The 18,851-nt window shown below is 40.7% G+C and overlaps 1 protein-coding gene across 1 annotated transcript in view; it reads right to left on the reverse strand.

Annotated features, from left to right (window-relative positions):
- Positions 1-172: 172 nt before the first annotated feature.
- zbtb16a (zinc finger and BTB domain containing 16a) overlaps positions 173-18,851 on the reverse strand; it is a 138,495-nt gene continuing 119,816 nt past the window's right edge. Inside the window, exons 5-7 of the mRNA XM_040032648.1 lie at positions 16,761-16,931; positions 8,432-8,602; positions 173-5,289 (exon numbers count right to left, since the gene is read on the reverse strand). Coding sequence (XP_039888582.1) covers positions 5,060-5,289; positions 8,432-8,602; positions 16,761-16,931 — 572 coding nt within the window. The 3' untranslated portion in view covers positions 173-5,059. The remainder of the gene's footprint in view (positions 5,290-8,431; positions 8,603-16,760; positions 16,932-18,851) is intronic.

An 18,851-nucleotide genomic window follows, 5' to 3' on the forward strand; every position in this document is an offset into this window, starting at 1 on the left:
AAACACAGAGTGCCAGCTCCAGGGATGCCATGATTCCTCTCTGACGAATTGAACATCCCCTCTTAAATGCTTTTTTGTAGCAAAGAAAAAGTACTTAAAAAACAAACAAAACTGAAGCAACAGAAGGGTAATACCCCGGTGCTAACCTACCCAAATGGAGGTTTCTTTATCATTTTTTTTTTTTTTACATTTTTTCCAGAACAATAAAATGTTCTGCTCAGCAAACCTGTTGCTGACAAAAAGAGAAAATTAGAATTAGAGAAGCAGACTCTGGGCCTCGTTTGCTCGCAAGAAAACAGAAAAATAAATCACAAAGCAGATCTCGTCCCCAAAAGTCTCTAATAGTTTCACGACTGCAGCACAAATTTCAGTAAATTTTCCCCATGTTTTGTTTTGTGTTGCTAAATAAATGCTTCTGGGAGCCAATCATAGAGCAGAGCCAAAGAACAGAAGCGAATGCACAATCCTAGTTGCTATTTCAATAGCATTAAGGGTTTATTGCAGTCCTTGAAAAAAAAAAAAACAAGAAAAGAAGAGGCACTGCTCTATTCAGGATTAAAAAGGAAAAAAAAGAAAGAAAATCAGGTCATTTTAGAGCGTCATGACATCCCTAGGGCGCTGGAGACACCATTTTTATTTTCTTCTGAAAATACAGAAACTAAGCAGATATAGATGGATATTTTTGTTGAACAATTTCCATTTTTAGGCACAAAGATAGTACAGAAACATCGGAGAAACACTGAGGGAAGAACTATATCAATGCCAATGTATATATATATTTTTCCCACAGAAAAAAAGTGGCATAGAATATCATTTATTTTGTATCTGATCTGTTTAGTGCATTTTTCCACTAATACACACCCACACGCACACACACAGTTACACACTCTTTCATGCACTCTTTCACCTGCACAAGAAAGTAGAAAACATTCAGAGGACGATGATAGGAATAATGTGACTGAACAGGTCTTGCATTGTGGTGTTCAGACTGAACCGTGACTGGGTATATTATAGTGGGTGGATATTATGCGAGGGTGAAAAAAAGCTCCCTCAAATCACAGTGTTAGAGAATAAAATGGCAAGACACCACGGGACATGCCATCCCTTCTTTTTTCTTTTTTTTCAAGTACAAAAACAAAACAAAAAAACATGTCGACAGTCAAGTTTGATTGAAAAATCGTGAATGACAAGTACTAATTGGTCGGTTTGGCAGCGTCCCCCTGCCGCCCCGCATATTATCATCTTTTTTTTTTTCTTCTTTTTTTTTTCTCTTAACTTTGTCACATACACACACACACACACACACTCGTAAAATTTGTGGCGGATAGATTTAGTCCTTCACCTACAATGCAATTGACATCCAGAAAGCAACACTTATTATTACAATATGTTCACACACATGTTTTTTTGTTCAACAATATCAAAGAGGAGCAAGGCAAATAAAATGATTCACACCCAAAAAGAGAAAAAAAAACAGGTTTAAAAAAAAAAAAAAAGAAATACAAATATTTGTGCCCTGCTATAACCCTCCACAAATGGAAAAAGGACTGACACTGAATACAAAAATATCACAATTTTTATATATCAAATTGCCTCTATTGGCTCTTGTTCAGGAATACACTCATTTCTCAAGAGAGCTTGTCTGCTGAGAGAATCTCTATTTTTAACCTTTTGTTTTATGTGTGGTTTTTTCTCCCTCCTTTTTTGATTACCATTTCCAGTTCCAATTGTCCAACGCACTCTGCATCACTGCAAAAATGACCTGTCCTGGGTGGTTCAGCGTTTTTTAGACGAACTTTCTGGGTTTTTTTTTGTTTTTTTCACATTACAAAACTACAATTCTATTCACATATGTTCAAGTTTAGATTCTTGTTTTTAAACCCTCTTAAAAGCAATAGTACTTCCTCTTATCTGCTGTATCCCTCATCACTTAAGGCTTCAAAATTGCTTTTTTTCCCCTCCATTCTCTCTGCTCTTCTGTGGTTGGAGGTGCAGGTTTGGGGGGACTATAAGAGAAGAATAAACATCCATTTGGCATTTCTCATCCTATCAGCCTCTACTTTGTTATCTCTCACCCTTTTATATACATTTTGCTTAAAAAAAAACAGACAATCATAAATCAACTTAAAAAAAAAAAAAAGCATGAGATGAAACAATGCAAAACACAAATGCAAAAAATGTGCTTTTACCAAGAAAAAAAAACAAGAAAAAGAAAAAAAACAACACGACAACTTAGAGGTAGCTTTTATAACAAATGACCAAACCTTCCAGCTCTTTAACAAGCAGGGTTAATAATACCAAGTTTGGTAACGAGTAATGCACAAAGAAATACGCAACATAAGAAAAAAACAAACAAATCTCTTCGCCGTGGCACTTATTTTTTTTTTCCGCGTACGCATTGCTTCAATCATGTTCGCAATGCACCTTTCCAACACACGCTAACTAACAAATAAAAACAAAAGAAAAACTCCCCAAAAAACAACAAAACAAAACGAATGAAACAAAAGGGAAAATTAAAATACACAAAAGGAACATGAGGTCACAAAAACGAGGTAATTCAAGTACAATGTGTTGAGATCAAACTCAAGGTAAATCATAAGAAAAAAAACAAAACCCACAACAACAAAACAAGACGAGAGAGAGAGAGAGAGACGAAGTGCAGGGACAAAAACCACAGAGAAAGAGTTGATTTATTCTGTCATCTTACTGGTCGCCCCCTAAGCTGCTGGGCTGTGTCTCGTCCAATCAGTGATCTCCCCCTTCTTGGATATGTGATCAACCAGATACAACGCTGTGACGTGCAGTGATATTCATCAAAACTCCCAAGGTTCAACCATAATACCTGACTGCGTATACCGTAAAGGTCTAATGCTGCATTTCAAAGGTGTAAGAAAAGACTTTGCCGACTTGTAGTCAGAGAAAATGTTGGAGCAGGAGTTTCTCAGGTTATGTGTTTTTTCCCCCCCCCAAGAGAACCAAGGTCAGTGTTACAGCTTAGCATGAAATATCACGCCTGCTTTACAGCTGTTACCCTTTTCCCTATGCTGTGTTGTAAACAGGTATCCAACACACATCCTTTTAGCTATATCTTTGCCAAAAGCCCCAGTGGTAATTCAAATCAGTGCAACTACATTTGGGAATATGCATCATCTGAATACAATATCTGTAACATAACGCAGGACCTGCCAGTACTCAAGTGGTGCACATTCCAAAATAAACCTCACTTCCACACAATGACCTGGGGCTCGTGGATGAAAAGGTGCGCAGCCCAGCAAGTCTTGCCTGCTGGAACGTAAGCATGCATGCTGTTAATGTTGGATGGAGAAAGTCTTCCAGTGTGACCCACTGGAAACTAATCATAACCTGGGAATTACTGACTGAAAGGCAGCATTAACCTGCTACAGTATGTATGCTTACATGGTAGTAGAAGCCGGGCTTACAAGCGTTCACATTCATGTCACTATGCCATATAACAGTCTTCAAACTGCCACACCACCTATGACAAACATTAAGGTGTGCAGCTAAGGCATCCTCAACATTTACAACTAGCAGGTAAAGTCACAGGACTCTCACAGACAGCAACCTTTTCCCAAGTCACTTTCCGCTGCTTGGATTTCAAATCACTCCGGTGAACTGACAGATCTCTTGCAGTTGAAGTGTTTGCGTGTCAGTCAGTTTATGTACTTTCTTGTTAGTGTGAGAAAAATGATAGTCATCTGGTTAAACGTACATGGATACAAGCAGTCCAGTTATCTATTGCTCAATAGGTGAATAGGCAGGGTTTAATGTGAAATATTGTAGCGAGTTATGAGCGGATGAAAAAAAAAAGTATATACCTTGCTGACGTCAAACAGAGACTGTTGTCGTAGTTTGTTTTACTTGTGCAATCAAGCCGTAATAAACTACGATGCAGAGCAAAAAAGATAAAAAATAAAAATATATATATATGTATGTATATATATGATGAAAAAGTAACACAAGTTAGCCTGTGGCTCTCTGGGGAGAACCGTGAGTGGCCAGTTGTGACTCAACCTTCTCCAGCCCTCATCTGAAAGAGATGCAGAACGAGGAAGACTACTGAGAACACTTTCGACACTTCCGACAAAGAGCAGCGCTAGCATTTTCCCCACTCACAATCAAATGGGTGCTTGGTTTGCAGCATTAAATTAATGCTTCCACTCGTCCAGTTCAACTGTTTTCATCTACTGCATAAGCCTACCGGCTCTGCTGCTGATTCTCAGGGGCTATCTCACTGCCACCATTGGGATCTGAAGGTTTTTCAGACATGGACAGGATAACAGGCAGATTTCTGTGAAAACTGCTCATGCATAAAACAAAAAAGGTGACAAAACCTATACATCCTCTACTGGAAAAGGAGAAGGTTGCGTGTATGTCCCCCCAAAGCTGTTCATTTACTCCACAGTATTAGTTTCTTCAGGATGCATGCATGTTAAAAAACATGTCTCAGTCTTCTTCTGAGATATTTTTTTATGTAGTTCGTAACCAGAAAGATGTAGGTTTGCAGTGATACTTTGAGCATGAAAGCACAATGTACCACTGCAGAACAAACCCCCCCCAAAAAGTTTTCCATTTTTTGGGCAAAACAAGACCTCAAAACGCAGCGAAGGCTCCCGACAGCATGGATGTAGAGGTTCAGATAGCCCTTGAGAATCTGCTTTCTCAACTCAGCAGCATCCAAGAAGTCACTTCCTTGCAGCTTGCTCACTTTATGGCGCTGCATGAAATGACCTGAAACAATAACACAGTTGCAGATGTAGTGAATGACCCGGTGAATCCGAACAATGGTGGAGAATTGATCTCCGTGTCCAAGACTTCCTCTTCTTAGCACGTTTGCCCCACCATCACCACCCTTTCCCCCCACCCCGCCCTCATCGCTTGCCTTTGCATGAAAACAAAAAACAGAAAACAAACCCTCTTGCTTTCCAGTCACTTCTCGTTGACATTCCTCGATCGTCAACACTCATGCCTCCTATCCGCTTTGTTACATTCCCCTTACCTCTCAACCCATCCCCTACCCTCTTCATTCACTTTCCTAGACTCAGACATAGCAGAGGTACAGGTAGGTCTTCTCTATACGCCAGTCTGGGGGGATGTCTTCGGGCTTGTGGCCTTTCATGTGCTTCTGCATGGCTGACAGGCTGGGGCAGTACTCCAGGCAGATGGTGCATTGGTAGGGCGAGGCGCCATTGTGGGTGCGCAGGTGCTTGATCATGGCCGAGTAGTCCCTGGATCGCTGGTGGCACAGCTTGCACTCGAATGGCTTCTCACCTAAAGATGATAGGGTGGGGTGGAAGACAACAGTGTTAGCCTAAGTGTGACGTTAAACAGCAAATAAAGGAATTCAGTACTGAAATCCATTAGAGGGATGGAAAAGCTGTACTAGTCTGTAAGATGTTACTGATAAGTGCATGAGCTTCTGCTTCTTTGCCTTAAAACTTATTAACTTTATTTAATGCAATGAGAAAAATCCTTGCTGTTCAAAATGCAGTAAAAAATGTGTGTATTTTTACAGCCAACGATTTTAAATTACATTTGAGTTATATTTTTTTCTAGTTTTGATGCTTGATTTATCAAGAAACAACATACGTCAGATAAACACACAAACAGCAAATGGACCAACAGGTTAGCAACTGTCTGAGCTGCTTCTGAGGATTCAGCTATTGTTCTGTGTCTTCAATCACCAAGGCCGCAGCAGTCAGAGGTATACTAGGTTATTTTGAATATCTGGATGTCAGTAAAATCTTACAGATTTTCAAGTTAAACATTGCCTCAAAAGAGGAGCTAAGGTGAAGGTGGGTTGCAAAGTGGTTTGTAGAGGGGTTCATCCCTGTCAGTTAGGTTTCACTACATGGCGGTCTGTTTTGACCTTGTGTTGCCATCTTTATGTCTTTGGACCCAAGATGTAATCGACCCAAATCTACCGACAGTTAAAACATGGTGTCTTTTGCACCAAAGAAGTAAAAGTTGTGGGAGAGAAAAAAAATCCCATCACCACTTAATAAGAGATTTTTTTCTCTGTGTGGCTCACAAGAAACATTGACGCTATTATGATAATTGAACGATGCATCTAAAAAGTGACAAGTCAAAACCCAGAGGTGAAATCCCAAATGTCTTCCAGACGACACTGTGTACCAGTAAAAGATAATGGTAACTCTTTAAAGTCATTCTCAACAGCCTTCGATAATTGATACAAATCAGAAGTGAGAGGAGAATAAAAAGCTCCAAGTACATTAGTGCAGTTTTCTCACCTCTGAGAAATAAATAGAATAGCCGTCAGGTCCAGTCAAAGTATCCCCTCACAGCAGCAGCGCACATGATGATTTGTTTACTAATTATTCTTACTTTAAAGAGATAGAACTGTTTGCATGTCATTATTTTATTAAAATACCCCTGTGTAAAGAGATTTTGGAAGGATCAAGGTTTTAGTTACATCAGGCTGTGCAACAGAAGAAAAAGGAGATGTTCTGCTATTAAAACTAATATACATGGAATATTATGCCAGCAGTTTTAAAGTACATGCAGAGGATAATTTAACATATACTTTATTTGTTATTACTTGTAAAAACTGTGAAATCCAAAATTCAGCTCTTAGTACTTATTAGAGTGAGTATAAATTTCTTTTAGCCGGTAGAAATATGCTCAAAATGACCCAAATTAGAGAATACGAGAGTTATAAGAGACTCTCTAAATCATATCGCCTGTTTACCTGTGATAAGAACCAGTCAGTACAATCAGAAGAAGAAAAAAATTCCAGGCGTATTTACTTTTATAGAATATGATCTAATCAACTAATCTACAGCACATTACAAGAAAATACAGCTGACGACACCGAGAACTCCTGCAAGTGTCATAAATCATAGTGCAACACTGCTTTCTTGCTGTGGGGGCTGCTATATTCCAGAGGCACATTTCAATTCAGCAACAGCGGCCAGCCTAAATGTGCTAATGATTTGAGTGATGGCACGGAATAATCCACCAGCGCTCAAGCCGGCAGACGCAAATTAGACATGTAAATGCTGACCTTTACCAATGGCATTTGAAATGAGCTGTCGGAAGTGATCTGGCCCAGCGCTCGCTGTCACCTTTCAGCTAGATCTTTGCGCATGTGTGCTGCGAAACGTCCGACTTTGTGCCTCTGCTGCCCAGCCCGTCTGCTCCTTTGAATCCCCGGTTAACCTTGACCTCCACAGGGGCCGGGTTACGCTTCCATTGAGCCAATAAGCATAAATACAGTGTTGCAGGCCCCGCGCTTCTTTGTAGCAGTGTGGACACCTGCATGATGTTGATATTGATAACCAGACTGTAAACAGGGTCGCTTCAAATAACCAGCTAATAATGAATTGCAAATAGGGCCCAGGTATTGATCCGCCATTGGCATTTGGAATGTGTGGAGAGGACGGGTCGGGGAGGGGTTGGGTTGCCAATGTCGATGATTCATCAAGCAGCTCCCTTTTGTGCGAGGTGGCCTTTGACTGTGAGCTTGTCACTTGCTCTTGTTATCTGCTGTTGCTCTCCAGCTTAACGCAAAGCCCCCCTCCCCAACACAAAAGGCGAAAGGGTGGATGGGGGGGGAAGCCAATTATTGGACAGGCTGCCTTGATAGTGTGGCTTAACAGCTGGTTTATTGAATGGGAGATGGGAGGGTGCTGCTATGTGTGTGTTTGAGAAAAAGGGATGGTGAGGAAGCATAAACCTTTGGCTGTGTGCCATCCTGGTGAGCACTTGTGGTATCCTCGCTCACTCTGCTACGTAGCACGCACTCATTCTCCAGGGCACCTAGCTTATCACTGTGTCAACATCTTTATGGGGCTCTAAATATACTAAGATCAATACAAAGTCTTCTGAGACATTCATCTACTGTATCTCAGCAACAAAGATATTCATCTGGTTTGGTCTGCGCCTTGCAACTTGGATTTTCTAGAAGAGAGTCCTTTAACAGGCTCCCCCATCATGCACCATATGTTTTAGAACATCTCATTACTGCAGTTTATGCTCTTTCTGCAAGTGAGGTGAGAAGAACTTAGTACAGTAAAAGACTCAAAAGCAAGTGTAAAACACTAGTCTGGCCTTTTTCACATAGCTGCTATCACCTGCAAAATTAATTTGTTAACATATTGTATCTGAAATGATGTGGCATTTTTGTCCTGCCCAAGTTTGGGGGTCACTGGGCCTCTACAGACACCAAAACATTTGTTAACTGAGTATATATGAAAAATGTTGAACAGGAAGTTCTACAGTTTTTTGCTCTGAAACAAAAAGCTAAAGTTGTTGTGATGCTACACTGCGTTGCGCACTATAGATTTTCATTTTCTACCGCAAACAAAACAGAATCAAGTGAGAATAAATAGTTCCGAATGCTTTGATTGTTATCCATTATCGCTAAAGCCTTTACTTATTTTGGTCACAGTACCTGTGTGCACACGGTAGTGGGTTTCCAGCTGGTGCTTGAGGCTGAACTTCTTCCCACACCCGTTACATTCATAGGGCTTCTCTCCGGTGTGGATGCGCTTGTGGCCCTTCAGCGTGCTCTCATCTCGGAAGCAGCTCCCGCAGAACTCACACTCAAATGGGTGGTCCCCGGCTAAAACGTGGAAAGAAAAAATAGGACACATTCACACAAACTGCTGATGACATTGTATCATAAAAAGGCTAAAGACTGCACTGGTTGAGCTCGTGAAAAGATAGCTCGAAGGGTTAATGACAACTGAGTGCAAATGACAGCACCAAGAAGCTTAGGTTTTGTCTTTATTTACATGTACAATTCAAGTGTTACTCCAGTAATTGTGACAAAGAAGAACGTCAAATGTCTGAAAATAGCTTCCACCTTCAAAAAAAATTAGAAAGCTACTGTGAAGGAAGCCGCATTGCAAAATGTTTTACTTTATCTGATTATTTTGTCGGGGTTGTGCACAATGTAAGAGCAGCATGCAGTATCTTCCAATGCGTAGCTACATAAAGGCTTTAATAACAGCAGACAAATATAACCCATCTTTTGTCTTTGTCTACAAATCACCTGCGCTGTTGTTTTGCTTTGTCCAAACCCTTAAATAATTGTAGCCTGTCATGGCTGCTCACCAGCCTCGAGATGTATTATTGACCATGCAGACCCAGTGTCACAATGCACTAATGGATCACCTAACTAATGTGCAAACCTAGGATAAAGAAGTGAGTTTGTCATCACAGAATCTATTATCCTTGGATATATATGTGTTTAAGCAGACCCAAATTCAGGCATTTGTCTTTAACTGGTCTAGTCGTAGAGTCCAAATTACTCTGCATCCTCGATCACTGCCATGTAGCCGGTCCTAAAACACAATATTTGTATTTTAGACAGTGTGTCATCATCACGGTTAAATGACAATGCCTAAAAATGTAAATGAAGATAAATGTACCATGTCTTGACATTCACTGGCAGCATGTTGACTGGCTTATATTAGCCTCCTTACGCCCCGTCTCCACCCTTCCTTAATTTTTCCTTAGATAGCATCATATTTCCTTCCTGAGACATCGCAGTTATTGTAGGCATCAGACTGCTGGCGGTTGTATAGCATGCATGCTTTCAGAAATGAAAATGATAACATTCTCCCCCTCATGCTGCCACTGCACAGGTCCCCACAGGGCTGCTGTAATGCATATTCAGATGTCAGTGATCAGGGATATTATGATTTGCAGGAGCCTCTCACCAGCAGTCCAAAGACTAATTGTATTTCCGTGTTTGATGAGGGGCTGCTTCTTGCGTCATTTGCTTCCCCCCAGTGTTACACTCTCCATCCAAGTAATGTTGTGGATATTTATTAATGTATTTCACTCTACCGCTGCAGGTTTAAGTCACCATCAGTGACCTATGCCTTTCATTATCTGCCTGTCCAAGTAGCAACGTGCCAGAGAATAAATTGCATTTCTCGTTATGTGCTGCTACCACTGCCCCGCTGTTAAGAGACTATTTCACTTCCATCCTGCATATTTTATTTGAGATTTTATGTATGCACATAGAGTATGCACACATGTAACTGGTTTATTTAGAAGGAGAGACAAAGAAAGGATGGGAAAGGAATGTAAACCGGATATTCTTTAAATGTTGATCACGTGTCGGCTATGTTATACTTTTGGGGAGGGAAATGTTTTCAAAGCCTTCTGATGCTGGATGCATTCCCATTAAAGGGAATGCTGGGGATTGGAGGGGGTAAAGGGGGAGGGATAAAACTGAGACAGGGATGGAGCAGGGGATGTGGGTGTATATGGTGGCAGTGGTGGGGGCTGGGCAAAAATCAATAAAAGTGACAGTCTTTATTTGTCTGCATGAAGTTATCAGTGGCTCCCGCTGTAAGACATTGTGCTCTTTCTAGCGTTTCAACCACAGCAGAGATCACAATCCATCACAGAGCTCGGTGGGCTTGCACGACGCTGCAAGAATAATAATTGAGCTCAGATTCACCTGCCTTTAATTAAGGCCTCCGATCAAACCAGCAAGTGGGATGCTAATACTCGAAGAATGTCTGTGGAGGGCTATTTACGTTTAGATGCGTGTTTCTGTGCTAAGGTCTGCTGTTGGCAAACATCAAAAATCTTCCATTAGTAGGAAAGAACTTGATTCATTTGATAATATAATAAAGGATTTCTGCACAATACAGATTTCTACACAATATGTATTCTGTATGTTTGTGATGGTGAGTTAGTGCTATTTAAATTAAATTGGAAAACACAATAAAGAGTTTTGGAGAGTGTCCATGATCTCTCTTATAGCTTTGTAAATGATCTGAAGCTTAGATTTGGTTTATAAATCACTTCAATTTAACCCATTTACACTGACTTTATCTCAAGTTACTGTAGACATTTATGCAAATCTTACAAGAAATAACAGCAATAAACAAAAAGCAAGAAGAAAACAACCTCAAAATCATATTTGACAACAATGCAAAACAAAAAAAATAGTTTTCCTATACCCAAACACACAAATCAATGCTACAGTTACTGCGCTAAAGTAAGGGTGCTTCTGTTAGTCTGTGCTGGCTACAACTGCTTTAGCTATATATAATGAATAGACAACAAATATATAATATTCAGGCTTAGAGACCCAGTGTAAATCTAATTAAGGAGCTTCTGGTATCAGCAGAAGCTAAAAAATAACCGTGGTATAACATACAGAGGGGGTTCGGTCTCACTCAAGCACCCTGTTGCTGGATGCTCATCACGCATGTTATCTCCCATTGCCACTCGGGGACGCCAAAGTGCAAAGTTGCACTGCAGAGTTTTATATAAGTCGGACACAATTCTGTAATCACATTGTGAGAATGTAAAGGAGCAGACAAGGCTTCATTTTGTCAGGATATATTCTCATGGGAGGCGGAGAATAATAGGAACACGTCCTCCGTCCATCCCAAATCTGCTACTATTACTTCCCCCATCTCTCCATCCTTCCATTCTTGCTTTCCTCTTTATTTTCTCTCCATTTCTCCATCCCTCTGTGGTGTGACCACATGGCAGGGACGCGACAGATGAGGACCCGGCAAAGTGAGGTGGAACCACAGCATGGTGACTGAACCCAAGGGTGCCCCCGAGCATCACCACCTGCGTCTCCTGACCCCTCCTCATCACCTCCTTTGACACCCCAAAGGACTGCTGAGGGTTCCTGTGCCCATGGGCACACGGTGCGTGTTCATTATATACGGTAAGAGGCTGTAAATCACCAGGCTCCATCACTGCCAGGACCAGAAACTGCCTCATTCTCTCTCTCTCTAAATTCAATTCAGCCCTCTCTCGCTCTCTCTCTCTTTCTGGCTGTAGCACTATCAAATACAGCTGCGAACACAAAACACCCCGCCACAGCAGACAGCAAATTGGCCCAGAGTTAAAAAAAAAAAAAAGGAAAAAAAAACAGACACTTACACACAGACAGTGCACAACAACAGAATATTAATGAAGGTCTGGTCTGTAAAGAGAGAGTGTGTATGTCTGTGTGCATGTGGTGCCGGGGAAGAAAAATAACACAGCTGCTATGACTGCCACTTTTTATGAGCCAACATTGTGCATTTGTGCGTGAGTGCTCGAACCTATACTGTACTACATGCGCGAAATAAAGACAAAAATAAATTAAACAGATAGGCAACATCGCAGTAAGAATGTGCAATAGGATGTTAAGGGGAGGTAATGAAACCGCAGGTGGAAGGAGGAAAATGAAAACACAGTGATGGAGGCGAAAGAGAGATGGCAAGATTAAGATGCTGAAATAAACACCATTAAATCAGGTTGTTTTTTTTTTTCCTGCTTCCTCGTCCTAAACGGTGATCCAGTGTCAAAGCCCGCACCAGCAAGGCTGCGTTCAAAAGATAAAGCTGCAGACAGGTAAAATGAAGCACGCGTAATGAATGTCCATAAAAGTGCTTTTGCTGCTTTCTGCTGTCAGCTGATACAACCGAATAGTGAGTCAACCAATAACCAAGCAATATCTAGAATGCTTTGTATGGAAGATGAGCTGCCATTGTCTGTCCATAAAAATTAAGGTTGAATACCAGGAATTGAGGTTTTGGTATTTACTGGGGATTTTTTGTCAAAACTGAGCCGTGCTTCTGGGAAAATACCTGCCAGGAACCAGTGCATCCATGATACATTTGTGTGCTGGAAACAACTGCGCGCACTGGAACAAAGACACCTCATCCAAACCTCATTTACCACACAACTGTCACACCTAAACGCCAAAGTCTGCCACTGAAAAGCCATTATTACGGTAATATAATATGGATCAGCGTTTCTCCTGCAGTGTTTTGTTTTCAATTACTTTCCATGTTTCAGTGTCTGCCTTAAGTCCAGATGAGAGGAAATACAATTTTTCCAGGTCTGAATGAAGCGGAAGGCTAAATCTGTAAGAACAGCACACCCTCCGAAAACAACAAAAACAGATCAACCATCACTAAATCAGAATAAGAGAACAGACAAGAAGAATGAATTAATTTTGTGATTTAACTTGGCATATAACTAACTGCTTTTCCCAAAATTAGAAAAACAAAGAGAAAAAAATGGCGGCATGTGAAAGGTTTTTCTCCTCCCTTTGCAAAGCAGGTTTTGTCAACAGGGACACTGTTGTGCTGCTTTAATATATAATGCAAGTGTAATATAATATAATATAATATAATACTTACATGAAAATATACAATGATGTCACAATTATTATAATATATGCTTTTTTAGATTTAAATTTTGGAGTTTACATTTTTATTTTAAAGCACAGGTTTTTAAGGAATCATTTTTAAATCGAGAGAAAACCTATAGAGCTGAACCTTCATTCAAAAAGTAATTTACACATATCTCAGATCTTAAATCCAAATGTGTTCAGTGATGAGTCTTTATTAATCCAGACAAAATATGACACCAAATGGAAACATCTCTTAGTCACTACTTCCATTTATCAAAGTAATTAGTTAGCAATTACTAAGCACTGTTAGCTTTTGCAATATGGATAAACTGTCTTTGATAGCGTATGCCATTAATCAGCATTAATGACAACGGTTTTGATGTTTTTAGGACCAGAACTAAAACTATAGAAGGAAGAGCCAGTGGTTCCCATTTTATCTGCTTTTTGGCGCTTGCATAAAGCTAACTTGAAGTAAATAAATAAAGCAAATGCACATTACTGCAGAAACTTTGGTTGGTTTAAAGATTTCCTTTCCAATACATGGCAGCTTTCTTTATGCAATTTGCTTTTAATCACTCAAATGTCTTGAGCTGAGCTGTCTTACAGAATCCAGACGAGAAAAGATCCTAGCTGATAAGAACATACAGATGGACATAATTTATTTACATTTACAGACTTACATTACTGCAGCTTTGCCTCTAGGGCTACATTCAGACAGGCTTAACGTCTAATTTATCTTTACAGATACACCCCTTTGCATGCTCACTTAATCTATATTTCTTTTTGAATGGAATATTCTCCTAGAAAATACATGCACAAAACAAGCGAGGATGGCACTTTAGTTAAGGTGTAGATCTAACGTTTGATACAAGTGAAAATAAGTTAATTAGGGCGTTATTAATTGAATCGTTTCCACATCTTAACCCAACCAACCCTTTTATGGGTTCTGCATGTTTGATGCATCCGATAAAACTTGAAAACACAACATTGATACATTAAGGAACAAATAACAAAACACAAAGAAAAGAATTAGACAAAAATCCGAACTTGAACTTTGCTAGGTGAGAGTGCACGTGTCTCTGCATCACATGAAGGTAAAGTTATAAGGCTGATTCTCTAAGGTGGATACGCTGTCTAGCTGTCTGTTTTTAAGCACTATTTTTGCCTCGTTACCAAGCAAAGTGTGAATGAGATTATTAACATCAAAGTGTAAATGCAGAGGAGCACCATGCCTCTACTTTTTTTTTTTTTTGGAGGGTAAATTAGACCTATTTCTGGCGCCTATGATGGCTGTGCGAGTTGCTGACTTTATAATCCCCTGACAAAAGGCTCTGCATCATATTTAAACGATTGCTTTCACGGCTGGCTCATTGTGATTTAACACACGCCCACAGTGGGATGAGGTTCAAAGTGGCAGGAGGCTGCAAAGTCTCATCTGCAGCTCCACTGACGAGCTGAGGTGACATTTGCGTCGCCCGGGTGGGCAGGTGGATCAGAGACGCTGCATGTGTCCCCTCCAATGTCTGGTAGATAGAACAGATGTGTGCACCGCTACTGTACAGGCGGCTCAAGCAGCCACGTCCGCCTCCCCCCCCCTCCCTCCTCCGCCACCTCAACCCCCCCCGGCTTCTGCCACCATCACACACTAATGGTGTATTCGCCTGACTTGTAAATAGGGCCGACTGCTCTCATCTCACTGCCTTTCGTTTCAAATATTTATCCGTGAGCCGGTGAGCTAAATCGGCTCTGACAGTGAGACTGTTATTTAAGGTCGCAGACAGGCGGCTGGCTAAGAGACAGAGAGAGAGAGGGGGAAGGAAAAAAGCGTCCATCCCCTTGCCAGTGAAATGGGATTCATTTCCATGTGTTCATATTCTGTCATGGCTACGGCTTTTTTCTCTTTACTCTGAATAGCCGCATCCGTCAGGCTACCTCTGCTCCCTCGCAAAAATGTATTAGTATCCTGGCCTCATCTCAGTAGAGAGCCAACACCGTGAGTATTACAAGATGACAAAAAAACCAAACAAACAAAAAAACCCAACAACAGCAACAACAAGAATAGTTGCTGTAAATACGCTTTTTGTGACTGCTGCAGAATTCATTTTGTGTTGACCTGAATTAATACTGTTTATTCAGATGAGCAAAAACAGCAGCGTAACAGGAAAGTGGTAACATAATTCACTCAAATTTTGCTAAAAACAAAACATGAATTCTTTATTTGTATACCTATATTTGTCGATGGCAACCCTACGCTGGCTGTGCTGTACTGGCCACCCTATCCCTACGTGTTGTTTGAGAATGAATTATATTTTATTTTATGCTACAAATGAACTCAGATGACCTGAATTATGGGACACTGCTGGACATTATACTAGCCTCCATTAAACACACACAAAAATTAAGACTATGTACCGTTTAAGTAGAGCATCAGCTGGAATAATAATAAATGTAGATTTTATGGAACCACAGGGACTGCACGTCTGTGTCTAGTAGGTGTGGGCATGCACGATAAATAAAACGGAAATCTGGCATCAGTATGAGCTGGGTGGAAAATGTATTCTGCCATTATTAATTCCTACTAATCATTTCTCCAATAGTCAATACTTTGGTGATTACTAAGGCTTCCACCTGAAAGTCCATTTATCTACATACACGTGCTCCGCTCCTGGCTAACTGATAAGAGAACTGGATATCTGATAGGGAGTGATACTGTCACTACCATTCATAGGGGTCTATGTACCTTTTCATTCAGGCATCCTATATGTGATGTAGGTCCTTTGTTGTATGACGAGCTTAAATATGTGTAAGTTGTATGAGAGTTCATGTATGTATCGTATTTGTTGCCCTAAAGAAAAGGAAATAAAGGCAGTGGCATCACTTCTTTTACTCTCTCTTATCACACCCAGTTGTCCTGGACAGTGAAAGTTAAAACTCCCATCCTAAAGTAAACACACAGCAGCTTTTGGACTTGGAGAAACCTTAAAAAGTAAAAATACAGACTCTGTGCACATGAGTTAGCATGTCATTCATGGAAACTACTTAGAAGTTAAAGATATCAACTACTTGTTAGTGCGCAATGCTATCCATTTTATTTGAAGGATTTGAGTTGTTTTTGTTAAATACGCTAAGGAAATGAATCAAAAGGCTAAGCTGTATAAGTGCACTGATTTAACAAAACAAATGGCTGCAGTTCTCAGGTCTTCATGTTTCATCTACTATATACTTAAAGTTTTGGAAGGTGACTGTTACTCAGCTAGGAATTACAGGGACTAGTTCTGGATGTGCTTCCTTAGCATTAGGAAGGAGGTGGTTCAGACATCTAATTATGATGAATCCTACTTTTGGAGGTATTTTGAATTAAAATCAGAGCAGACTCTAGGATACAGAAAAAAAGAGCAAAGGGATTACCTTTCCGACCTGGTGTGGGTACATGAGGGTCGCCCAAGATCAAACAGAGAATGTATTATGGACTACTGCACTTAATTTGTTACAGCATTCGCATATTCCAGACCAAGAGAAAAGGCTGGATATGAATAGACAGATAACGCCCCATGGAACACCTCGGTGAAATGATATCGCCGCCTTATCACCACAGGCGGCTTTCACTGACCTGTGTGTGAGCGTAGGTGACGCTTGAGTGCAGTATGGCTGGGGAAAGTCCGGTTGCATTCGCTGCAAATGTAGCTGCGAACTCCGGCGTGGACTTCCATGTGCTGCTGCAATGCTGTCTGGGTCTGGAAGCGCTTCCCACAAAGCAGGCAAAAGATGGCCATGTCCGAGCCTGCGGAGCAAAAAACACCGCAAGTTAATTCGAGGCAAACATTATTTATTAAAAGTCATCCGACCTCACGTTTCTTGACTTGTCGCATGTCTTTTTGTGTATCCATTCCTTTGCAATTAAAGGGATGAATATGACCTTATAGGTGCTTGTGTTAAAAAAAAACGTAGATCCAAGTTGTGCAGTGGTTATTTCAGGAAGAATAAAGCACTGTCACTATGGCGCTATTCAGTAGCACTTCAATGTAGATCCAGAGTGACAGCCAAAGCCAGCTTTTCTCAAACCAATCACACACGGCTGTGTATCCTTACAGTGATTAAAATACAGGATAACAACACAGGTATGATGTCGAGAACTTTAGCACATCAAATTTGAATGAAGAAAAAGAAAAGAACCCAGGAAAACAAAAAACTTTTTCACAAGTGCACGTAAAAAAATACTGTATTTATAGGATTAAAGTTGCATGCAGCATTCATGTTTTAGGGTGGGTGTGTAGAAAGATAAAGATCTCCTATGCAATACTTCAATCGAATCTTGACTCCAGCGAGCACTGTGCATTTTTCTCCAGCAGAGATAAAGAGCCCACAAACACAGCAGAACACACGCACACACACACAAACACGCACACACACACCCAACTGCACGCTCCTTTGAACACACTCCCTTCACACTTTTTCAATTACCAGGCTGGGGAAAACTCTGGGGAAGGACTGAGTGTTTGGAGCTCAGTTTCTATTTCATCAGTCAATAACACATCTTTGGGGCAAAGCTGACACTAATTTAAAAATCTATGAAGAGCAGCCCGCCTCATGTTCATAACCACTGGAGGAGGAGGCGGGCCCACGACAGCCTCCACACCAGATCAATCACTGTCTCTGCTGCTCTACACGCTAAAGAACCGGGATGAAGGGAGGGAGTATATTGCTGGAGAATGATGATAGGAGGAAGGATAGAAAAGAGTTGCTGGAAAGCAGGTAAAGAGAGGAGATTTCGGTTTGTAGCAGAAGAAAGTGATGCTGAAGAGCGAAACGAGGAAAAAAAATTCTCACTTTGTTGCAAGTAGTGGAGAAAAAATAAATATTGACAAACCTTTCCCTTCTGACTTTCGGACTGTCTCTATTTCTCATTTTTTCTTGTACATGAAAGGAATCACGCTTGTCTACAGGAGTGTAGAGTTTTCATTAACTCCGTGGTGAGCACTCATGACTGAAAGCCCGAGGTACTAATCTTCCAGCCCTACATGTGATGTCAGTTATATTCATGCTCCTTGGAGGATAACTCCAAATGTGCTGCTGACCAACTTATTCCCCCCCAAACACAGGGCAGCGTTTTTGCAACCTTTTGCTTTTTAATTTTTCTGAGCATATTCATGCCACCTTGAGGATCACCCTTTGGAAATTAGCCACTTCTTAGCTCAGAACATCTATTTCCTGAACAATGGTGAGGAGTAAGAGCTGCAGCATGCTAATTTGTGACAATGCAAACTAAAAAAATGCAACTACATCTAAACTTGCTTGCTCTTTTTTCAATTCTGTCTTCTTGTCCTCTCTGCGTTTATCATTGAAAAGGCCACTGAAGAGGCCAATAAATGCCTATTATTGCTTTTAGAATCCCTTCAGGACATTTCAGGTACGATAATAGCTTTGACTGACAATCCAGGTTTTAGTCACTTCTCACCTTTTTCTACCTCACTCCTCCTTCTTTAGCTTGTAATCCATCTAAGGTCTGGCTAACTCAGTGATCCTCCATAAGCACAATACTTCTTCCTTTAGGCTATATCAGATCAATCACAACATTCAGGGTTGGACTGAATATGTAAAAATAAAGTTCTATTATTGAAAGAAGAAACTAACAATGGTGTAAGTGCACAAGAGGTGAAATGGGCATCAGAGAAAATGAGAGAATAGTGGACTTGGGGGTAGG

Source organism: Simochromis diagramma, unplaced genomic scaffold (assembly GCF_900408965.1).
Source record: "Simochromis diagramma unplaced genomic scaffold, fSimDia1.1 OVJJ01000216.1, whole genome shotgun sequence".
Lineage (NCBI taxonomy): Eukaryota > Metazoa > Chordata > Actinopteri > Cichliformes > Cichlidae > Simochromis > Simochromis diagramma.